This window comes from Poecilia mexicana, unplaced genomic scaffold (assembly GCF_051168715.1).
Source record: "Poecilia mexicana isolate PSO_F unplaced genomic scaffold, ASM5116871v1 scaffold_19, whole genome shotgun sequence".
NCBI classification, from domain to species: Eukaryota; Metazoa; Chordata; class Actinopteri; order Cyprinodontiformes; family Poeciliidae; genus Poecilia; species Poecilia mexicana.
Genome location: NW_028263388.1, coordinates 26,089,002 through 26,110,329, shown reverse-complemented (window position 1 = coordinate 26,110,329; position 21,328 = coordinate 26,089,002). Strand labels below are relative to the sequence as shown.

The window sequence follows — 21,328 nt, the reverse complement described above, 5'->3', positions numbered from 1 at the left end:
AGGAGGCGGGTCTTAGCACTGTCAGTCACAGTCTCATGTGGTGCTGCTCATCCTTCCTCTTCCCTCTTGCTCTGTGCTACAATGCTACCAGCATAACCTGTTGTGAATGCTCAGGCTAATTAGCATGGTCACTGATGACAGTGGATAAAAGGCGGCGAGTTTTTTTTTCCTCTGCCAATAAGACATACATCACACAACAAGTAAATTAGTTTGACTGATAGCACTAAGACCCGCCTCTTGGCTCTGATTGGTTGTTTTTGGTCAGGAGTGGTGCATTCTTAAGACAGTGATGGCAGCACAGGGAGGAGATGGAGGAGAGCAATCTTTTCATTGATTATCTGTCTCATAAACTGTCACGACATGGTAATAAGTGTGTTGGAAGATGGATGGATGGATGGATGGATGGATGGATGGATGGATGGATGGATGGATTTAAATATGTTTCTCTGTACTTTTGGGCCCTAAATGAGAAATACTCATATAAAACGGGGCAGAAAACCCTTGTTTTTCCTCTTTCATCCTCTTTTATATATTACATACATACTGTATATAGAAATATTTAGTCATAATTGACTTTGTGACAACCACGTGGCTTTTACTCTACTCATTTACTATAGTTAAATAATTCCTGATGAAAAATAAGTGTAAGCAAGCTAATGGCCATGTTTTGTATGGGATCTAGGTGTTATGGGCCCTATGGTTGCATCCACTCTGAAGCTGGGTATAGCCATTCTCAATGGAGGAAACTCAACTGTACAGCAGGTAACTACTAATGTGTAGTTTCCAACCTATGCATACATACATTCCATTTGATCCTAGTTATCAATCAGTACAGTATGCTCAATTGATTACTTGCTTTTCATGGCTGACTTTTTACAGCAATACCATGCATGCATGTAGAGACAGTGGGCAGGAAAAACTCCCCTTTAACAAGAAGAAAACCCCAGCAGAACCAGAACCTGCCTCAGTACAAGCGGTCATCTCCCACAACCAACTGAGGGTTTAAGAAGACGGAGATAAAATATATATAAAATGATTCCTGGATTTGTGGGGGTTGAAGTTCCCAACTGCCTTCAAACAGCTGACATACTTGACAAGAATCTTAAAACATCTAAAAACACTTATACCTGCCATTTTACTAGTTCAAACACCATACACATCCCGGAAACGGTCTCTTCACAACCATGGAAGCTAACATCCATGGTCTTTCTTATCTTCACTTTTGGTGATACAGCAAATCAGCACCAAGGAAAATGAATTGTGTACCTACATCCGGGGTGTCAAACTCAGGTTCTCAAGGGCCGCTGTCCTGCAACTTTTAGATGTGCCTCTGCTGCACCACACCTGAATAAAATAATTAGATCATTAGCAGGGCTCTGGAGAACTGATCTACACAAAAAGGAGGTAATTAAGCCATTTCATTCCAGTGTTTTGTACCTGTGGCACATCTAAAAACTGCAGGACAGCGGCCCTTGAGGACTGGAGATTGACACCTGTGACCTAGATTGTCTCCTTTGCAAATGTCAACCAAATGGTGTTGCACTAGGTATCTGCAAATAATTTGGAGTTAGGTTTCAAAGAATCTGTTAATAGATGAATCTGACAATATTGAACAACAAATAGGCGACGGTCCACTGTAAACAAGTCAGAACGATAAACATGTTAATGTATCCTTATCTGTCCCTTACCTAGAATCAGATTCTCCAATAGCATGACAGAAACAGCACTGAAATGTTCCCATTTGTTTCCTTCCTGTAACTAAATATTGTCTGACTTATTATGAAGAGTCATTTTTCCCAACCCTCTCTAGGATTAGGGAGACAGGATGTCAACTTTTTTTAGCAAGTATCGCCTCACTAAACAAAAACTCTGAGGGAAGTGCTTGTTTTCCATAGGGGCTAGATTAGCACCAATCAGGAGACTTACATTGCTATGAGCTCGTCTTGCTAACAGTAATCTGGTCAGTGTGTACAGAAATGAGTAAATCCCACTGATGTTGCTCGAGATGATTGTGAGATCCAGGTGTGGACTCAAGAAGAGGGTTGTCTGTTTTTTTTTCAGTATAGTCACTAAAAATGTATTCATCTTTGCCTCTTTGTCCTTTTGAGATCGAAATTATCGTTAATTGGAGCCATATCTAATTTGGGGATTGAAAAAATGTCATTCTTTTTGAAATTGTCAGAGCACCGCCAAAGGAAACCCAACACCACCAGTCAGCTTGAACCGATTTCTAGTCTCCTCCTTTTTCTGTGTTCAGGAAATAATCCTAACCCAGGAAATCACTTCAATTTTTAGAATTACTTTTTAAAAGCCCATCTAGGGACAAGTCCTGCAAATTAGCTGTTGCTATTGCACCATGATGCAAACATGGGATGATGTTTTATTCAGTTTGTCTATGTCGATGTGTGTCTGTCCCTATCAAATAAACTTTAATAAAAATAAATAAATAAAATAATAATAATAATAATTTGGCCACTGCCACGCAGGTAGTTAATTAAATAGTTAATTAAGAGTTAATTAACTACTGGCAGGTAGACCTGCCCTTTATTCTATATTCAAACTGCTGCCTTTCTGCCTCTATTCATGTCTGTACAACACAAACAGAAACTTGAAATGTGTAAAATTTATATCAAAATCAATTATTTAAATTGATTATACTGCATCTGAAAAGGCCCAGTAAGAGAGGGTCTGTTTCATATTTTTGTGACTGTGTCCAACATGTGTCTGTTTTAGTTGTAAGATTTTCTGAGATCTAACAGAGCTTTTCTTTGACAGAAAATGTTGGATTATCTAAAGGATAAGAAGGATGTGGGTTTCTTCCAAAGTCTGGCTGGTCTAATGCAGTCCTGCAGGCAAGTGTGCAACTTCTTTCTCATTGAAGACTTGATGATTTATTGTGTTTTTATGGCAACACTTCTCTGGTAATAGACCCAAATGGTTTGAAAACATGTTTTTTGGCTGAGAATGTATGGAGCCCTGCAGGAGACATGGGGCTCACAGGTCTGTTCCGTTCTTTTAGTGTTCTGGATCTGAATGCATTTGAGAGGCAGAACAAAGCAGAGGGGCTGGGCATGGTGACAGAGGAGGGATCAGGTAAGCACTCCTGTGTGACTGTTTGGGGTTATAAACCAACATCTTTACAGACTTTTCTTTTTTATGTCAGTCATTAGCCCCATCTGTGGAATAAATTGAATGATTATTGAATTCCGATATGAAACTTCCTGTCTGTTAGCCCTTCCCATAAGACACAGCCTGACTTGTTTTCCTGTATTCACCACCTTGATGCCATGATGCAGATGAACATATTCATTGATATCACTTTCCTATGCAGTTTATACATTTATTTTCCTTGTCAAACTACCTTATTTTTGAATTTGATAAATGTGATGAATTTATTACATCATTATTCTTTTAAGCCTTCTGCTGCTTTTGGACTAATGAATGACTATGTTAATATCTTTATCATGTAGAATTGTCTGGATAAACCTTAAGAATTGCCTATTGTATCAAGGAAATTATTAAACATAAATATCACAGTTCTAATCATTTTAAGCACATGAACCACATCATGGATGTTGTACTAAGAATTTGTAACACTGCTTTATGAAGCACAGCAATATCTTTCCCCCTTACATAAACAAGCAACAAGAATCTATTTTTATGATTTTCCAGTTTTAGTCACGTTATAAAAGTGAAGCAACTATAGTTTTACTTCTACATGGTGTTTTCACATAGAAGTTCCTAGAAATAGGAAAAATGTTTTCTATTCTAACAGCATGAACACGATTAATTGTTCATATGTCCATTTTGTCATTGTGCTCATCAGATTATTTTGAATTAAAATGAATCATTTCAGTGAAGAATCTACAGCAGAAACATCAGAACAGTTCTTTCACTTTTGTTTGTAAGAATCAATCTGAATTCCTAACATACATTTGTTTTATGCATTCAGCTGTAAGTTTTCCATTTATTTCTCTGTGTCTTAAGCTTCTTTCTGCATTAGGGTGGAACTTGCCTTTGCATAGAATGTAACTGACTGCCATTCCCACTGAATGTAGAACTCCATCTGCATCAGTGCTTTGCCGATCCCAAACCATTTTCTCATGTTTTAATTCCTGTTTTAATGTTTCTGTTAAAGCTTTCATCTGCTTTCAGGCTGGTGTTGTATAACTTAGACAAAGATTGGAAATGAGTTTAAAGTGAATTAAATTCAGTGCACATACTCATTATTGTGTGGCAGTTCAGTTAATCTTATTTCATTTTGTTTGTTTGTTTTGTTTTTGGAGAAGGGTTGCATTACTTTAATTTTATAACTCCAGATAATTTATAGTTTTTGCAGTACTTCCATTTTTAAGGAAGTGGGTTTGTATTACAGAGTTTTGACCAGGAATTTTCTGACTTGCAGTAAATACCTTAAAGCATCTTCACCTTGAAAGTCAGCTTTCTTGTTAAAGCTGGGCAGAGTGGGGCCGACAACATCAGAAAAACTCTAATTGTTATTTAATGATGGTTAGGTACAGAGGTTTAGGTTGCAGTGACCTACAAACACAGGACATTTTGGCCACATTAGGACAGAGGAGCTATCTGGTAAAAAGATAAAGCAATGTGAAAAATGCAAGATTAAAAATAGTTTCAATTAAAATTATTTTTTAGAATTTTTCATTTTGCAGCAGGTGTTTCAAATGGGATGATGATTGTTTTGGACCATTTCCCACTTTGGCCAGAAGACAATCAGACTTTTATGTAACTAATCCTGTAATGCAAATGCAGCACTGGCTGAAGGTTTTCTATGATTGTTTCTATGACGATATGTGAGACCGGAGTTTTAACATGACAGAAATCTTACTGCCAACTGTTTGATGTGTTTCCATCCAGAACTGCCTGGATTCCTTCTTTACTAAAAAATCAAGGACTCAGCAGCTGCTGTCACACTGATTCTTATCTGCCTAAACAGAGTTAGGCCTGAAAGTGTTTGTCCCCCTAGCAGATTTAGATTTGGGATTATTTTGATTTAACCAAGACGTTTTCTTTTTATATTTGCTATCAACCTTTTTACATCTCAACCAACCATCTTGTGTGATGAGATCAAAGTCTTTTTTATAAGGCCTTGTTGCTCTCATCCTTATCTTTAGCTCCTATGAGGTTTATTATATTACTAGCAGTCAGAAGAAACCTGACGGTCATAATAAGAGTCCTTCAAATGCAGTGGTGCCAGCGGCAGGAATGATGCTGACACCATGTTGGCCTTTTTAAAAACACTTCTAAGCATTTTGTAATCAAGTCCTGTCACGTGTATCGATTTATGTGTGTGTGTTGTAAACATTGTTGTTGGGTGTTTTTGTTTTTGTTTTGTTTTTTGTTTTACAAGTTTAGTACAATTATTAGCAGTAGGGGAATTAATAGTGGAACATTTATTCAGTTTTAGAATAAAATAAAAGTTGATTTTTATGAATTTTTCATCTGTGGGGGAAGATCACCAAGTTTTTTCTCATCTATCTTGCTGCCTTTTTGCAGTATTCTGTATTTATTCTTAATTTCCTAATTTCTACTGTTAGATGCCATGAGACAGTCCTTGATGTGTATAACCTGTTTAAAGGTGGATTTCACAGTGTTTAAAGGATTTTTGAAAAGTCCTTGCAGTTTTATCTTTTTAGACAAAGAACCCACGGTTTACTGGAACTAACTTTGCTTTTAACATTGCTGCTCCATTACACAGTAAGAGCAGACAGATATCCACTGTTGCTGGTTATAAATTCAACTCACAAACGATTTCAAATGAATAACCTACCATTAACCAAGGGTGTAATCAAGGATGCTTTCCAAGAGATCCTAAATAAAACAGGAACCATGTTTTTTTTATTTGAACTCTCATGCTTTGCATATTTTTAATTGACCAAACAAAAACACGCAGTTTTTCAAAGTTCTTTTCCCTATATGTAATCTTTGTTTCTTTATTTGTGTCTTACTTTCTTTCTCTCTCTTTTTTCCCTCTGTTTTCCTTTTCTCATTTTTGTTTACTGCACTTTCCTCCCTACCTCAGTCATCACTCATGAGCGTGGTAATTATGCCTTCTGCCATTTTCTTGTGTGTTGATTGGTCTTTCTCTCTCCTTCACCCTGGCTGGTTTGGTTGTGTCAGTTCTGTCCAGGTCCTGAGTGCAGACATCTGTGTTTCCAGTTACTTTTTGCCTGACTGTCACCATCCCAATCCCTCTGTTGTTAGTCCCTCACAGTTTACTCCTGGGCTGGTTTTACTCTTGCTTTTTTTAAACAGCTATAAACAACTAATTTTTCAATAAAATTTTCAAATCTGGACATGGAACAAATGGTGGAAGTGTTGGCATCTCGCCATAGTCCCCTCAGGATCTGCACAGTATCTGGCACATTTTGAAAACAACTAATACGAGTACTGAACCTGTCCCACCCACATTCACCACCTCCTTCCTCTCAGTCCTCCAGTCAACCTTGAATCAGTTGGTTGTTTTGTCTTAGTAAGGAAGATGGTTATTGTGCTGTTGTTTGTTGTGAAGTGAACAGTCCCTTTTGTGTTCTCAGCCTCTCAGTCATTTTCTGACTCACTCACTTGGGCTGCAATGAAACATCAGAGCAAGTTTAAACGTCCATCACAGATTAGTTAAAGCTGCAGTTTACAGAGCCACCAATATTCACATCCTGATGTTCTTCAGCTACACGAGTGTTTGAGGGATGTTTCTCTTTTGCCGAATGCATCACTCTGAATGTTAAAAACATTTTTTATCAAAAAATCTCTCATAACAACAACATACCCTTAGTGCTAGACAGCATAAATAAGAGCAAACAGAAACATCCGTTTTTTTCAGTGTATAACTCTTTTCTGTTTTTTATAGGGTTTTAAAAATGATTTAGATTTGCAAACTACAGTGCAGTAAAAATATTTTCCCCTGTACAGATTGCTTGTTTTGTTGCACTTAGATGTTTCAGACTTGCTTACTGCCAGATCTGCACAATCCAGAAATCACCTCAAGAGAACCTGTCAAGCAACATGAGTTGGACTAAAAAATTAATAAGAACACATGGTGTCTCTGTCAGAAAAAGACTCATTGATATTATATTAGGCTGGAAAGAATAACAACCCCATTTCCAAAGCTTTGTGATGATTTGGCCAGTCACTAAAACTACTCCTATACTACAACAGTGGCATTTTCATGAGGCAACAAAGAACAAAACATCTAAAGCTCTGCAGGCCTCAGGTGAGGCCAGTGTTGATGACTGAGATGTGGCAAATATGGCCTCCATCAGAGAATGAGTGATGGGGAGCTGCTTTGGGAAATTCATCCAAAAATGTGAAAGAGAATGTCAACTAATCAGTTCTTGACCTTCACTTAAAGTACACTTTGGTTATACAACAGAAGGATGAAGCAAAGCACAGCAGGAAGTTCACCTTTGATTGGTTCAAATAAATAAAGTGCATGTTTTGGAGTGTCATAGTCAAATCCGGACTTAAATTTAGCCTAGGTATTTCAGTTTCTGGAGTCACATTTTCTTTAGAATATTTCAGAAATGCTCTACGACAAAATCTGTGAATAAGTAAATTTTTTGCAAATTGGAGTTACAGAAACCTGTTTGCAGTTGTTAAGAGTAGCGAACAATTATTTTTTTTCCACAGGTAAAGGTTGCTTTGGATAGCTTTTGTTTTTTCTTTTGATGAATGAAATCATTATTTAAAAACTGGATTTTATCTCAAGCATAAAAGATACAAAAAAAGGCAGAAATGCACTATCTTGCCAAACCTATTTGCTCATCTGCCTTGACTCACATCTGAGCTTAAGTCACATCCCTTTCCTAATCCATAGAGTTCAATATGACGTTTGTTCACCTATGCAGCTAGAACAACTTCATCTCTTCTGTGAAGGCTGTTCTCAAGGAGTGTGTTTAAGGGGATTTTTGACCATTCTTCCAGAAGCGTGTTTGTGAGGTCACATAGTGATGATGGACGAGAAGGCCTGACTCAGTCTCCACTCTAATTAATCCTAAAGGTGTTCTATCAGGTTGAGGTCAACCCGACAGACCTCACCCCGACAGAGGTCAGGACTCTGTGCAGTCCAGTCAGGTTCATCCACAGCAGACTCTCCATCCATGTCTCTATGGACCTTACTTTGTGCTCTGACACACAGTATTGTTAAGGGGTCAGCTCCAAACTGTTCCCACACAGTTGGGATCATGGAAATGTCCAAAATGTCTTGGTATGTTGAAGCATTCAGAGTTCCTTTCACTGGAACTAAAGAGCCAAGCCCAGTTGCTGAAAAACAAGCCCACACCATAATCTTCCCTCCACCAAACTTTACACTTGGTACAATGCAGTCAGACAAGTACCGTTGTCTTGGCAACCTCCAAACCCAGACTTGTCCATCAGATTGCCAGATGGAGAACACGTCTCCACTGCTCTAGAGTCCAGCGACGACGTTCTTTGCACCACATCATTCGACGCTTGTATTGCTCCATCAGTTTATGTTCCCTTCCACTTTGTGTCTAAGTTGCCGTTGTTCCCAAACACTTCCATTTTCTTAGAATACATCTGACAGTTGACTGTGGAACATTTAGGAGCGAGGAAATTTCACCACTGGATTTGTTGGGTGGCATCCTGTCAGTTCCACACTGGAATTCACTGAGCTCCTGAGAGCGAGCCATTCTTTCACAAATGTTTGTAAAAACAGTCTGTATGCTGAGATGTTTCAGTTTATACACCTATGGCCATGGAAGTCATTGGAACATCTGAATGTGGTCATTTGGATGAGTGAGCAAATACTTTTGGGAATCTAGTGTATGTAAGTAAATACTTTGCCTTCGTACAGTAGATGGATGAGTTGATGTCCACTCAAAGGCTTTTAAGAGGGTGTAGATTTTGCTACTGTTGAGCTTTGCAGCTTTGTGCTTCACAGGAACCTACATATCTTCTAATCATTGCTGTTAATAGGCTGACAAAATGAGCCATTCCAGACTGAAAAGTGTTAGGACAGCCCAAAATGCTCTACACAATAAAATGTGTTTTATCTAATTTAGGGGCTGTAAAATGTTTACATTTTATTTTATCAACTCTAAACCAAAGTCAGTAGTTGCAGCCCTTCTCATCTATCATCTGCCACCTTTCATCCATTTTAAGAAGTCAAATGTTTCTTCCTCCCCATCTCTTATGGGGACCTCAGAGTGGCCGATTGTGGCCACACTGTTTCCAAGAGGAGACTGGACTCTGGCTTTTCTACTTCTTCTTTGTTGTTTTTGATGGTTAAGCTGTTTGCTGTAGTCTGTATTTGCTGTTTGTTTGTGAAATGATTCATTTGAAAGTTTGTTTTCTGAAAAAAAAAACCCTATTCTGATCACATGCATTTCTTTTCCATTTCTTTTTAAGCTTTGCTCAAGATTTTTCCTGATTAGATAATGACTGATTAAAAAAGTTTAATGTAATATGTTGTGTATATGTTTAGATTGCTTAAGTTATAGAAAAAATATATTTTTAGTTGTTGGTGTATGAAACACTTTTAAACACATACTTTTAAAGCACCTGTGAAATAAGTCCTTTTTTAAAGAATAAAGTAAATCATTTTACTCTGTGAACAATGCAAACTCTCCATCTGGTTTAATGTTGTTTGGAATAAGACCGAAAGTACAAAATATTCTCACTAAGTGCTTCAGACCAATTTAATAAATAACACACAAATTGAAACAATTTAAATCTTCTTTAAGTCTATATAATTTACCCAGGTTGAATACCAGTCAATTCAAAGCAAATGTCTGTAATAATCTGACTATGAAGAGGCTTAAATTTGACCCACTGCAACTCCCAGTCTGTCCAGGATGTCCCCCCTCCCCCCACCAATCCATAAGGAGTGCTGCTCAACAGTGAGATTAATAATATATATAACAGTTGTAATATGGACATGCATAAGGTCCTGCCTCTACATGCCCACATTCAACCATAATTGGCCAATGCAGGGTATTTGTCACCACTTGCAGCAAGCAGCCTGGCATCCTCACAACTTATCACATTGTGTTGATCTCTGGTCCACGTCTCTCTGGTGATCACCAACCCTGATGATCATCCAGGGACAGGAGTGTGATGGTGAGAAATCTTATAGGGATCATAATGGAGTGTGACCTCAATTCTGCATTGCCATTTTCCCCGTCTCCAAAACCAGTATAGGTATAGGTCAGAGACTGCACATTCCCCAGTAAAGACCCCATTTTGTCTGTACACCACCATTATATATGAGATGAATGAGCAACCTGTAGAAGCAGCTGCTGCAGTAATGCCTGCAGTGACCTCATCACTCTCATATTGTTTTGGTGAATATTATAGTCCACACAGTGTTTCACCTAACTGAGCTTTGTAGGTTCTGTTCAGACAAAAGTTCTGTCTGGAACTATATATTTACTCTGACTGAGGGTGCATTCACACCAGTCCTGTTTGGTCTGCTTTAGTCCACCACCAGTCTGTCTGTCCAGAAGGTCCAGTTCGTTTGGGAGGTGTGAATGTATTCAAACTCTGATGCAGACCAAAAAACTGAACTCTGGTTCGCCTACAAACCTAGGACTCAGTTGAGTTGAAGTAAATTTGGGTCCAGTTGGAATGCATATGTGAACGCTAAGCAGGCCGGAGACCACCCCAAAAGCAGGAAGTGGACTACAGTGCAGGGCATTCTGGGTAAATACAACCTTAACAAATGTGTGTGTGTCTAGTGCCAGCAGGAGAAATGTGAGTAAACATTTATCTATGTTGTTCATCTGAGACAGCTACCCATGTTTTCCAATAGGCCCATATTTGATTAATAACACTTTTTTTCAAAGCCTTAAGGAATTCAAGGTGTAATCTATAGCCTCCATCCACAGCCCTCCCCCTCCCAGCCCCAACATACAGCACGTGACATCCTGGTAGGACTGCTCTATGCATAAAGAAGTGGAATCTGCTCGTTTGCCAGAGAACACTTTCAGTCCTGTTCCAGACTGAATCTCTCCTCTAGCCCAGTTCTGTTTCTGGTCACTTTGTATGGATGTGTTCTGTTAATGTTTCTGTTCATGTTTTGTTTTATCACATGGTCTTTGGTCTTTCACCCTTTCTTTGCCCATTTCATGGTTTAGAGCAGTATTTTTACACAGTCAGAGTAGCCAGCTTCATTTTCCTCAGTGGTTTACAGAATCTACAAGCAGTGAACTTCAAACTCTTTCAACCAAATGATAAAACCAGCCAAAGTCCCATTCTGACTGTAAAATGCTGCACTATATAGACTACACTTGAGTTTTGTGCCAAGTGCTTGGCTGCCCACCTTTAATCCAACAGTGTGTCTGTGTGTTTGTGTTAGATAAGAATCGTGTATCATTAGTAAAGAAAGCACTGGTGATATCCTTACATTAGCATCTCTCTTTTAACATATCCTCACTCTCCATCTTCCTGTCTGTCCTGTTGTTTCTCACATGTTGTCTGCTCCTGTTGTCCTTTCTCTGATTTCTGTGTGTCTGTATATATGAATGTGTGTGTGCTTTTATGTTTGCTCATGCTTGTGTTGTTGAAATGTTTGTGCATACACATGTCTGTGATTGTGCTTATGTGTGCCTGCATGTGTGCGTGTCTGTGTGTGTGGGTGTGTGTGCGCGTATGCGTTTGTTTCTTCTCTTTGGCCAGGTGAGAAGGTCATGCAGGATGATGAGTTCACCTGTGACCTTTTCCGCTTCCTGCAGCTGCTTTGCGAAGGACACAACTCGGGTACTAAGCTCTCTCCTATTGGTTCTTAATTTATAGAGAAACGTGAAGCAGGCTGTGAATTAAGCTCCATGGCTCTGACTTACAATACAAGTGATGTAAAGTGGTCTGTTCTGTTAAAACTAGGTCTTTTTTTCTAGCTTAGAAGGGAGGAAGATAAATCTGATCTATAAATCAATTGATTCTTATGTAAAAAGTATTCACCCTCTTGGATGTTTCACCCTTTTTTTTCTTTTTATAAATCAATCACGATCACTTGGCTTTTTTTTGACAAAACAATTTGCAAAAGAATAAAAAAAAACTTAAAGTGAAATCTATGTTTCTACAAAATGACAATTAAATAAAAATAATTTTACATAAATAAAGTGAATGTATAACTGTTCAGTATACATTCACGTCAGTATTTGGTATTTTCATCTCCGCCTCTGTCCACAGGGAGTATGTGGTTTGGCCTCAGTCAGGCTGCTCTTCTGAATGTTGCAGTTTTCCTCCATTATTCCTGCTAAACTGTTCCAGCTCTCTAAAGTGGTCTGGTCTTTGACTGGGCCACTTCTGAACATCCACCTTGGTGTCTTCAGACCATCTGTGTGCATCTTCAGCTGGATGTTTCGGCTCATCGTCTGGTTGGAGGAAAAAATGCTCTCTGAAGCCGGTGATTTGTAAAAGCAATAAAATGTAAAACATCCAAGGGGGTGAAAGTCTTTAACGGACTCTGTCTGAAGCTTATGAAACATCTTGTTCTGCTTTTTCCCTTTCAACTTTATATATTCTTGTTTTTGCTTCATCTTGTTTCAGATTTTCAGAACTACTTGAGGACACAAACTGGGAACAATACAACCGTCAACATCATTATCTCTACTGTTGACTACTTACTCAGAGTTCAGGTTAGTTTTTTTTCTTCACAGCTGCAATATGACAAAAATCCAATTTTACTCTGAGGCATATTTCCTTATAGAAGCTTGAAAAAACACTCTGTTGGTTATATGGACACTGTGACATCCTTCATATTTTGCCAACAAACAATCCTAACTAGCCAGTTTCATACAAAGCAGTTAATTTGAGTGGAAAAAATATTTTGGAACAAGTTGTAACAGAATGACAAAAATACATTATTTTTTGGCTGAAGACTCCAAAAATAAGCTGCTGAATAATGTAGACATGGCGTAGAAGGACTTATCCTTCATAATGAACTAATCTATAATTTGCATTTGGTTGTTCGCTTATTCAGTAAAATTCCAAGCTTGTAATTTTACTGAAAAAACTTTAATTTCCCATCCTTGCTCCTCAGGAGTCTATCAGTGACTTTTACTGGTATTATTCTGGGAAGGATGTCATTGACGAGCAGGGCCAGAGGAATTTCTCCAAGGCAATCAATGTGGCCAAACAGGTGTTCAACACGCTTACAGAGTACATCCAGGTAAGAGAATTCAGCAGAAATAAACAAAGAGCTTCATTTCTAATAAAAATCCCTATATTTTAAAAATAGCTACTAACAAGTCCCACGAGGCGGACGACCAGTCTTCCCTTAATCAGATCCAAACATGAACTTCTCCTGTATGTTGCGGCACATGTACTCCTAATGAATGGCTTCTTATCTTCCCCTCACGTTATGCAGTGTCATTTAATGTTTTCTTGTTTGAAAAAATAGTTTTGCATCATTGTGTGTACAGGGTGACACATCGCCCTGTACAGTGAAACTGACTGAGTTTGTTTTTGTAGGGACCGTGCACAGGCAACCAGCAGAGTCTGGCACACAGTCGCTTGTGGGATGCTGTGGTTGGCTTCCTGCATGTCTTTGCTCACATGCAGATGAAATTATCTCAGGTTAGTGGAAAACAACTTGGGTAGAAACTGACAGGTCTCATAAAGTCACCCATTTTGTGTTTTGGTTAGTTATTAGTTGATTGAGTAGATTGAAAGTCTGCATTTCTTTGCTATGCATGTGTGAAATTAAGCATTTGAAAGACAATTTGTACCTTCTTTTAATTAGCCTAGTATAAATGGGTAAATACTGGGTTCCAGACTGATCAAACATGGTTCCTTCTCTTTCCTCTCAGGACTCCAGTCAGATTGAGTTACTAAAAGAACTGATGGATCTGCAGAAAGACATGGTGGTTATGTTGCTGTCTATGCTGGAAGGTATATTTATGTTCATAGCAAATGTATGACTTATTGTAGATTGATCAATTAAGTTTATTTGTATAACACATTTCAACAGCAAGGCAGGTCAAAGTAAAAACACAAAAGTACAAAGTCATAGAACACACAGTCAGCAATTGAACCATTACATTTTGTCAAGTGCCCCTGTCAGAATGTCGGTTAATGTTTCATATGTATGATGTTTGAAAAGCTAAACAGGAGGGTTTTTAGTCTAGATCTATGTTATAGATAGAAACACCAGATGCATACATTAGTTGTTTTCAGGTAAGCTGTGTCTACAATGGTTGTTAAATCCTGTCTAAAAAATATTCACTGTCACCCCCTCAGGTAATGTAGTAAATGGGACAATTGGCAAACAAATGGTTGATATGTTGGTGGAATCGTCCAACAACGTGGAGATGATCCTCAAGTTCTTTGACATGTTCCTGAAACTGAAAGACCTGACCTCCTCTGATGGTTTCAAGGAGTATGACCCCGATGGAAAAGGCAAAAAGCTCTGAACACTTTTTGGGTTTAACAAGTTATTAATAGCCCTAATGAGAAATGTGCTGCATTGACATTATTTGCATATGGAGTGTTTTGCATGGTGGAAATAGTTTGTGATTTGTTGGTTTGTGTATGAACCTACAGGTGTCATCTCCAAAAGGGACTTCCATAAAGCCATGGAGAGCCACAAACACTACACCCAGTCTGAAACGGACTTCCTCCTCTCCTGTGCTGAGACTGATGAGAATGAACTTCTGGACTATGAGGAGTTTGTGATGCGTTTTCATGAACCTGCCAAGGTGAGTCAGAACACAGAGCACTGGATGTACACTGAAAAAATGTCTCTTTGAACCAAAACATACTCTAATTTGTTGCAGCTAATTGTATTAGTTTTGCTCAGACTACAGTTCTGATTTGACTGAAAGTCATATCAGAATTATAGCTTGAGAAAAACTATTCAAATTAGAATAATTGTTTGTTTGTTTTTTAAGTTGGTTCAAAGAAAAGATTTTCCAACACATTTACAGTTGACAGAATTATTGTAAGCTCAGGGAACAAACAAGACATTTCTTTTTTTTCCTTTGTTTTTTTTTTTATAAAGTGGCTTGAGATGATGTGAATTGCTGCTATACAAATAAACTGATTTGAATTGAAGGTTGCATTGTTGCCGACGTCCTGGGTTTGAATTCCAGGTCTTTCTGCATGGACTTTGCATGTCCCCCTTGCTGGTTCCCTCTGGGTGCTCCAGCTCTTTCCCACAGTCTTAAAATTGACTGTTGATTATTCTGTCTAAATAGTGGACTTGTTCATGCACCCATTAACTCTGTGTTGACCTGTGATGGAGTAGAGACCTGTCAGGGTGTACTCCGCCCCTAACCCAATGACCACTAGCCTCCAGACAGATGGATGGATGGAGCTGAATTCAATTCAAAGAGAAGATATTTGGAAAAACAATGTGCAAATCAATCAGCTATTGAAATAACGAATCAAAATATCCATAAGAATCCCAAGGGCAAAAACAAAAACCTTGACAACCATTTTTGCCTGATCTGTCATTTGCCTACACATTCCACTCGATCTCGCCTCAGTGTTCCATCTGGGATTTCTCCCATTGACTTGGATTTATGGAGCTAGACTTTCTGCCAGGTTGATCAGCGGACAGAAGGAGAAGTAGTGAACGATGATGTTGAGTTTCTCCTCCGTTTTAGAATTGCAGCGTACCTGTAGTTAGTTTCAGCAATAGCAGCGGAGGAAGAAGCTGTTCAGTCTGTGATAGACAAACGTTAGCTACTGGGTAAAATTTCAAACTTCAGCAGAGTCTAGGACTGCAGGAAGAAATCGTTTCTCAACAGCTGAGAGCTCAGACCCTCTAGGTGAAACAAATAGCGTAGAACAAGGAGCTGGTTTTCACCAGGATGGTGTATGTGTAGAGTCAGCCAGACATCACACACCCAAGGATTATTTAAATAACAAAGGTTGGATCATTTAGTTTTCTCAAAATTGTAAGTTAAGTTAATTCTTTTGGTTCCATCATGATCCATTATGCCTAACATCCTTAAAGGCAATAAAGGTTTAGTTGGGGCCTGCCATAAGCAATGCATAGGGAGACCAGTGACTGACCTGCAGGTCAGTCACTGCCTCCATGCATTGCATGGCAGGCACCTATTGTTCTACACCCAATAGAATGTCTCTTTATTATTATTGGGGCCTGCCATAAGCAATGCATAAGGAGAGCAGTGACTGACCATGCATTGCATGGCAGGCACCTATTGTTCTACACCCAATAGAACGCCTCTTTATCAGTGAGAATGCATTCAATGCATTCTCACTACTAGTGTTTCTGTTTCCCTTTAATATTTTCAGTGAGAATGCATTCAATGCATTCTCACTTATAGTTTTTCTGTTTTTCTTTATTATTATTATTATTATTATCAGTGAGAATGCATTCAATGCATTCTCACTACTAGTGTTTCTGTTTCTCTTTATTATTATTATTATTCTGTCTTCCGTACGTTTTACAAAGTTTAACTACTTCTACTATCTTTAACTAATTGTACTCATTCATATATCAAAACGTTCAGCTTCTTCTGGAGATTTATGCTATATCTTTTGGTAAACTTCACTATTGCCCTTTTTGAAATAATTGCCCTTTTGTGCAAATTTTTTGCCCATTGAAATACATGGTGGAATTCACTAACTGACGTCAGTTACTAGAGTGTACACTGTAGTAACTGCCGTTTTTGAACTTTTTTCTGCTTTTTGACAAACAAAATGATGCTGTTCATACATATTTCACTGTAGAGAAATAATTTATGCATTAAAATGTAGCTATGTGTGTCTACTTTATGGAATTATTACTATTATTGCTACAGGTCTTACTGTTTTCTGTCAAACTCTTCTGGAGTACAACCATGTCACACTTTCTCCTATTCTTTCAATGTATTTTTGTCTTGTGCTCTGTTTTGATCTGTTTCTATGCATTCTGCAAGTCGACTTTTCTGTTTTGCCTTCTGGTTCTACTGGTTTCTACTGCCTTCCACTGGTTTTACTACCTTTCACCTTTTGAAGATGAAGATGCCTTCAACTTCCACTGTTTTTATCTCTTTCTATGCATTCTGCAAGTCTGGTTTTCTGTTTTGCCTTCTGGTCCTACTGGTTTTTACTATCTTCTAAGTTCTTCTGCAATTTTTATTCAATTTTAGCAATTAATATATGAAAATGTTCTGCTTCTTCTGATCCTTTTTGCTTTTGGTTTTGCTGTTTTACTAATTCAAATATTTCTGGTTTTTCTGCTACCCTTAATGTAAGCTTATTGCTGTTTCACTGTTCAACTGTTTCACAACTATTTATGGTTTTGCACTAATTTCCTTTTGTGCTAATTATGATATTTTTACTCTGTTTCACTTTTTGACTTTTCAAATAATTCATGTTGCACAAAAACTTCTACTTCTTCAGCTGAAATCTGGAAAAACCTTTACTAAGTTTCACTCCTTCAAATATTTCTGGATCTGTACTAATTAGATAGATAGATAGATAGATAGATAGATAGATAGATAGATAGATAGATAGATAGATAGATAGATAGATAGATAGATAGATAGATAGATAGATAGATAGATAGATAGATAGATAGATAGATAGATTAGTGACTTGCGGTGAGGTTCATACCTGGTGAGGCACCGACTTAATTATAATCGGATTTACAAATCTAGATCCCCGGCATGTTATTGTTTACATAAGGAAATTTCTCGCATGCTACAATGCTGGAGGGCAAAAAGGCTATTCCTTTACATGCCATTCATGATTCCGTGATCTCAATCAAACTTAGACATGTAGATATTATTAATTTCGTGCTGTGCTTAAAAGCAAAGGGAGAAACCGTTAAAGTGCAACTCAAAACCACGTCTTTCTCGCTCTCTGTATCAGCGCAACTACTGTGTGGCTAGCTCGCTGGACGGCTCGCTGTTACCATCTCTTACTCTGCAGTTGTGCAGTCACAATGTCTGGGTTCATGAGCGCCCCCAGCGATGAGGCATGAGAACTGCCTGCCTCACCTCTAATCTGTATGGCGTTTGCCGTCTCAAATAATATGCCATTTATGATCGCTCCTCAGCACACGAAACATGTTGACACACACAGTTGGTGAAAATAAAAACACAGTACATTAAATACATAAGCTAAATCATGGAAAATAGGTTCATACATTTAATATTTTTAACCATTTTATTGGCGACGTACAGACAGGAGGAGCTGCTCTCATAGAATGGCAACCGGTGCTCTTAGCGAGAGGTTGCGCAATCACAGGTGAGGCTCAGCTCGGTGCTGCCTCACCGGCTTCGCTTCCAAGCATTTTAATGGGAAAATTCAGCGATTTTGAAGAAAAAACATCATCATATTTTAGTCAAATGATAAATAGGGACTTTATAGGACAAACCACAGGGTGAAAAAATCTTTATAAATGATTTTATTGTTATATATTATTTTTCCATGATGACAGGTGTGGCTCTGGCTCTCCTGCCTCATCTGACAGCACATCACTGATTTTCTTTCTATCTATCTATCTATCTATCTATCTATCTATCTATCTATCTATCTATCTATCTATCTATCTATCTATCTATCTATCTATCTATCTATCTATCTATCTATCTATACAGACCATAATTTAGCTAACTATGGTCTTTTTTATGCTCTGTTTCACTTTTTGACTTTTTCAAATAATTCAGGTTGCACACAAACTTTTGCGTCTTCAGCTGAATTCTGCAACACCTTTGCTAAGTTCCACTACTGGGCAAAGGATTTTTACAATATATGACTGTAGCTTTCTTATGCTTTTTTCCAACTTCCTACTCTTTGTTCTCAAGTTTCTTATATTTTTGCATAAATCATTCTGCAAATATGCTTCTTTGGCCCTTTATGTTAAGTTTCACTCCATCAAATATTTCTGGTTGTGTACTAATTTCTGCTTCAGCTAATTTCTGCTGTTTGCTATGTTTTACTGTTCATCTGTTTCAACTATTTGTGGTTTTGTTCTGATTTCTGCTTCAGCTAATTTCTGCTCTTTGCTACGTATCACTGTTCAACTATTTCAATTTCTTCTGCTTTTCCCTACTTCTTGCGCTTTTCTCAACTTTTTCTTGCATTTCTGCTGCAGTCATTCTGCAAATATGCATTCTCACGGCTGTTTCGCTAGGAACAGCTATTTTTCTAGTTATTATTATATAATGTTCCGTACGTTTTTCACGGTTTAACTACTTCCACTATCTTTCACTAATTGTACTAATTCATATATCAAAATGTTCAGCTCCTTCTGGAGATTTATGCTATGACTTTTGGTAAACTTCACTATTGCACTTTTTGAAATAATTGCCCTTTTGTGCAAATTTATTGCCCCATTCATTCCTATGGTGGAATTCACTAACTGACGTCAGTTGCTAGAGGGGACACTCTGGTAACTGCTGTTTTTGAACTTTTTTCTGCTTTTTGACAAACAAAATGATGCTGTTCATACATATTTCACTGTAGAGAAATAATTTATGCATTAAAATGTAGCTACGTGTGTCTACTTTATGGAATTATAAGTTTTGTTGCTACAGGTCTTACTGTTTTCTGTCAAACTCTTCTGGAGTACAACCATGTCACACTTTCTCCTATTCTTTCAATGTATTTTTGTCTTGTGCTCTGTTTTAAGCTGTTTCTATGCATTCTTCAAGTCTGCTTTTCTGTTTTGCTTTCTGGTTTTACTGGTTTCTACTGCCTTCCACTGGTTTTACTACCTTTCACCTTTTCAACTTTTCTCTATGCCTTCAACTTCCACTTTTTTTATCTCTTTCTATGCATTCTGCAAGTCTGCTTTTCTGTTTTGCCTTCTGGTTCTACTGGTTTTTACTATCTTCTAAGGTCTTCTGCAATTTTTAATCAATTTTAGCAATTAATATATGAAAATGTTCTGCTTCTTCTCATCCTTTTTGCTTTTGGTTTTGCTGTGTTTTACTCCTTCAAATATCTATGCTATCTAGATAGCATAGATAGATAGATAGATCTTTCTATCTATCTATCTATCTATCTATCTATCTATCTATCTAGCATAGATACATAGATCTATCTAATTATCTTTCTATCTATCTATCTATCTAGCATAGATACATAGATCTATCTATCTATCTAGCATAGATAGACAGATAGATCTATCTATCTATCTATCTATCTATCTAGCATAGATAGACAGATAGATATATCTATCTATCTAGCATAGATAGACAGATAGATCTATCTATCTATCTATCTATCTATCTATCTAGCATAGATACATAGATCTATCTATCTATCTATCTAGCATAGATACATAGATCTATCTATCTATCTATCTATCTATCTATCTATCTAGCATAGATACATAGATCTATCTATCTATCTATCTATCTATCTATCTATCTATCTATCTATCTATTTAGCATAGATAGATAGATCTATCTATAGATCTATCTATCTAGATAGATAGATCTATCTATAGATCTATCTATCTATCTATCTATCTATCTATCTATCTATCTATCTATTTAGCATAGATAGATAGATCTATCTATAGATCTATCTATCTAGATAGATAGATCTATCTATAGATCTATCTAGATAGATAGATAGATAGATATTAGTGACTTGCGGTGAGGTTCATACCTGGTGAGGCACCTACTTATTTATAATCGGATTTACAAATCTAGACCCCCTGCATGTTATTGTTTACATAAGGAAATTTCTCGCATGCTACAATGCTGGAGGGCAAAAAGGCTATTCCTTTACATGCCATTCATGATTCCGTGATCTCAATCAAACTTAGACATGTAGATATTATTAATTTCGTGCTGTGCTTAAAAGCAAAGGGAGAAACCGTTAAAGTGCAACTCAAAACCACGTCTTTCTCGCTCTCTGTATCAGCGCAACTACTGTGTGGCTAGCTCGCTGGACGGCTCGCTGTTACCATCTCTTACTCTGCAGTTGTGCAGTCACAATGTCTGGGTTCATGAGCGCCCCCAGCGATGAGGCATGAGAACTGCCTGCCTCACCTCTAATCTGTATGGCGTTTGCCGTCTCAAATAATATGCCATTTATGATCGCTCCTCAGCACACGAAACATGTTGACACACACAGTTGGTGAAAATAAAAACACAGTACATTAAATACATAAGCTAAATCATGGAAAATAGGTTCATACATTAAATATTTTTAACCATTTTATTGGCGACGTACAGACAGGAGGAGCTGCTCTCATAGAATGGCAACCGGTGCTCTTAGCGAGAGGTTGCGCAATCACAGGTGAGGCTCAGCTCGGTGCTGCCTCACCGGCTTCGCTTCCAAGCATTTTAATGGGAAAATTCAGCGATTTTGAAGAAAAAACATCATCATATTTTAGTCAAATGATAAATAGGGACTTTATAGGACAAACCACAGGGTG

General features: G+C 37.8%; 1 protein-coding gene across 1 annotated transcript in view; it reads left to right on the top strand.

Moving 5' to 3' along the window:
* The window catches only part of ryr2a (ryanodine receptor 2a (cardiac)), a 167,530-nt gene that overhangs the window by 123,109 nt on the left and 23,093 nt on the right, over positions 1-21,328 (top strand). Inside the window, exons 86-96 of the mRNA XM_088016421.1 lie at positions 683-762; positions 2,776-2,852; positions 3,020-3,093; positions 6,041-6,058; positions 11,653-11,733; positions 12,526-12,614; positions 13,019-13,147; positions 13,450-13,554; positions 13,788-13,869; positions 14,218-14,376; positions 14,521-14,675. Coding sequence (XP_087872547.1) covers positions 683-762; positions 2,776-2,852; positions 3,020-3,093; positions 6,041-6,058; positions 11,653-11,733; positions 12,526-12,614; positions 13,019-13,147; positions 13,450-13,554; positions 13,788-13,869; positions 14,218-14,376; positions 14,521-14,675 — 1,049 coding nt within the window. The remainder of the gene's footprint in view (positions 1-682; positions 763-2,775; positions 2,853-3,019; positions 3,094-6,040; positions 6,059-11,652; positions 11,734-12,525; positions 12,615-13,018; positions 13,148-13,449; positions 13,555-13,787; positions 13,870-14,217; positions 14,377-14,520; positions 14,676-21,328) is intronic.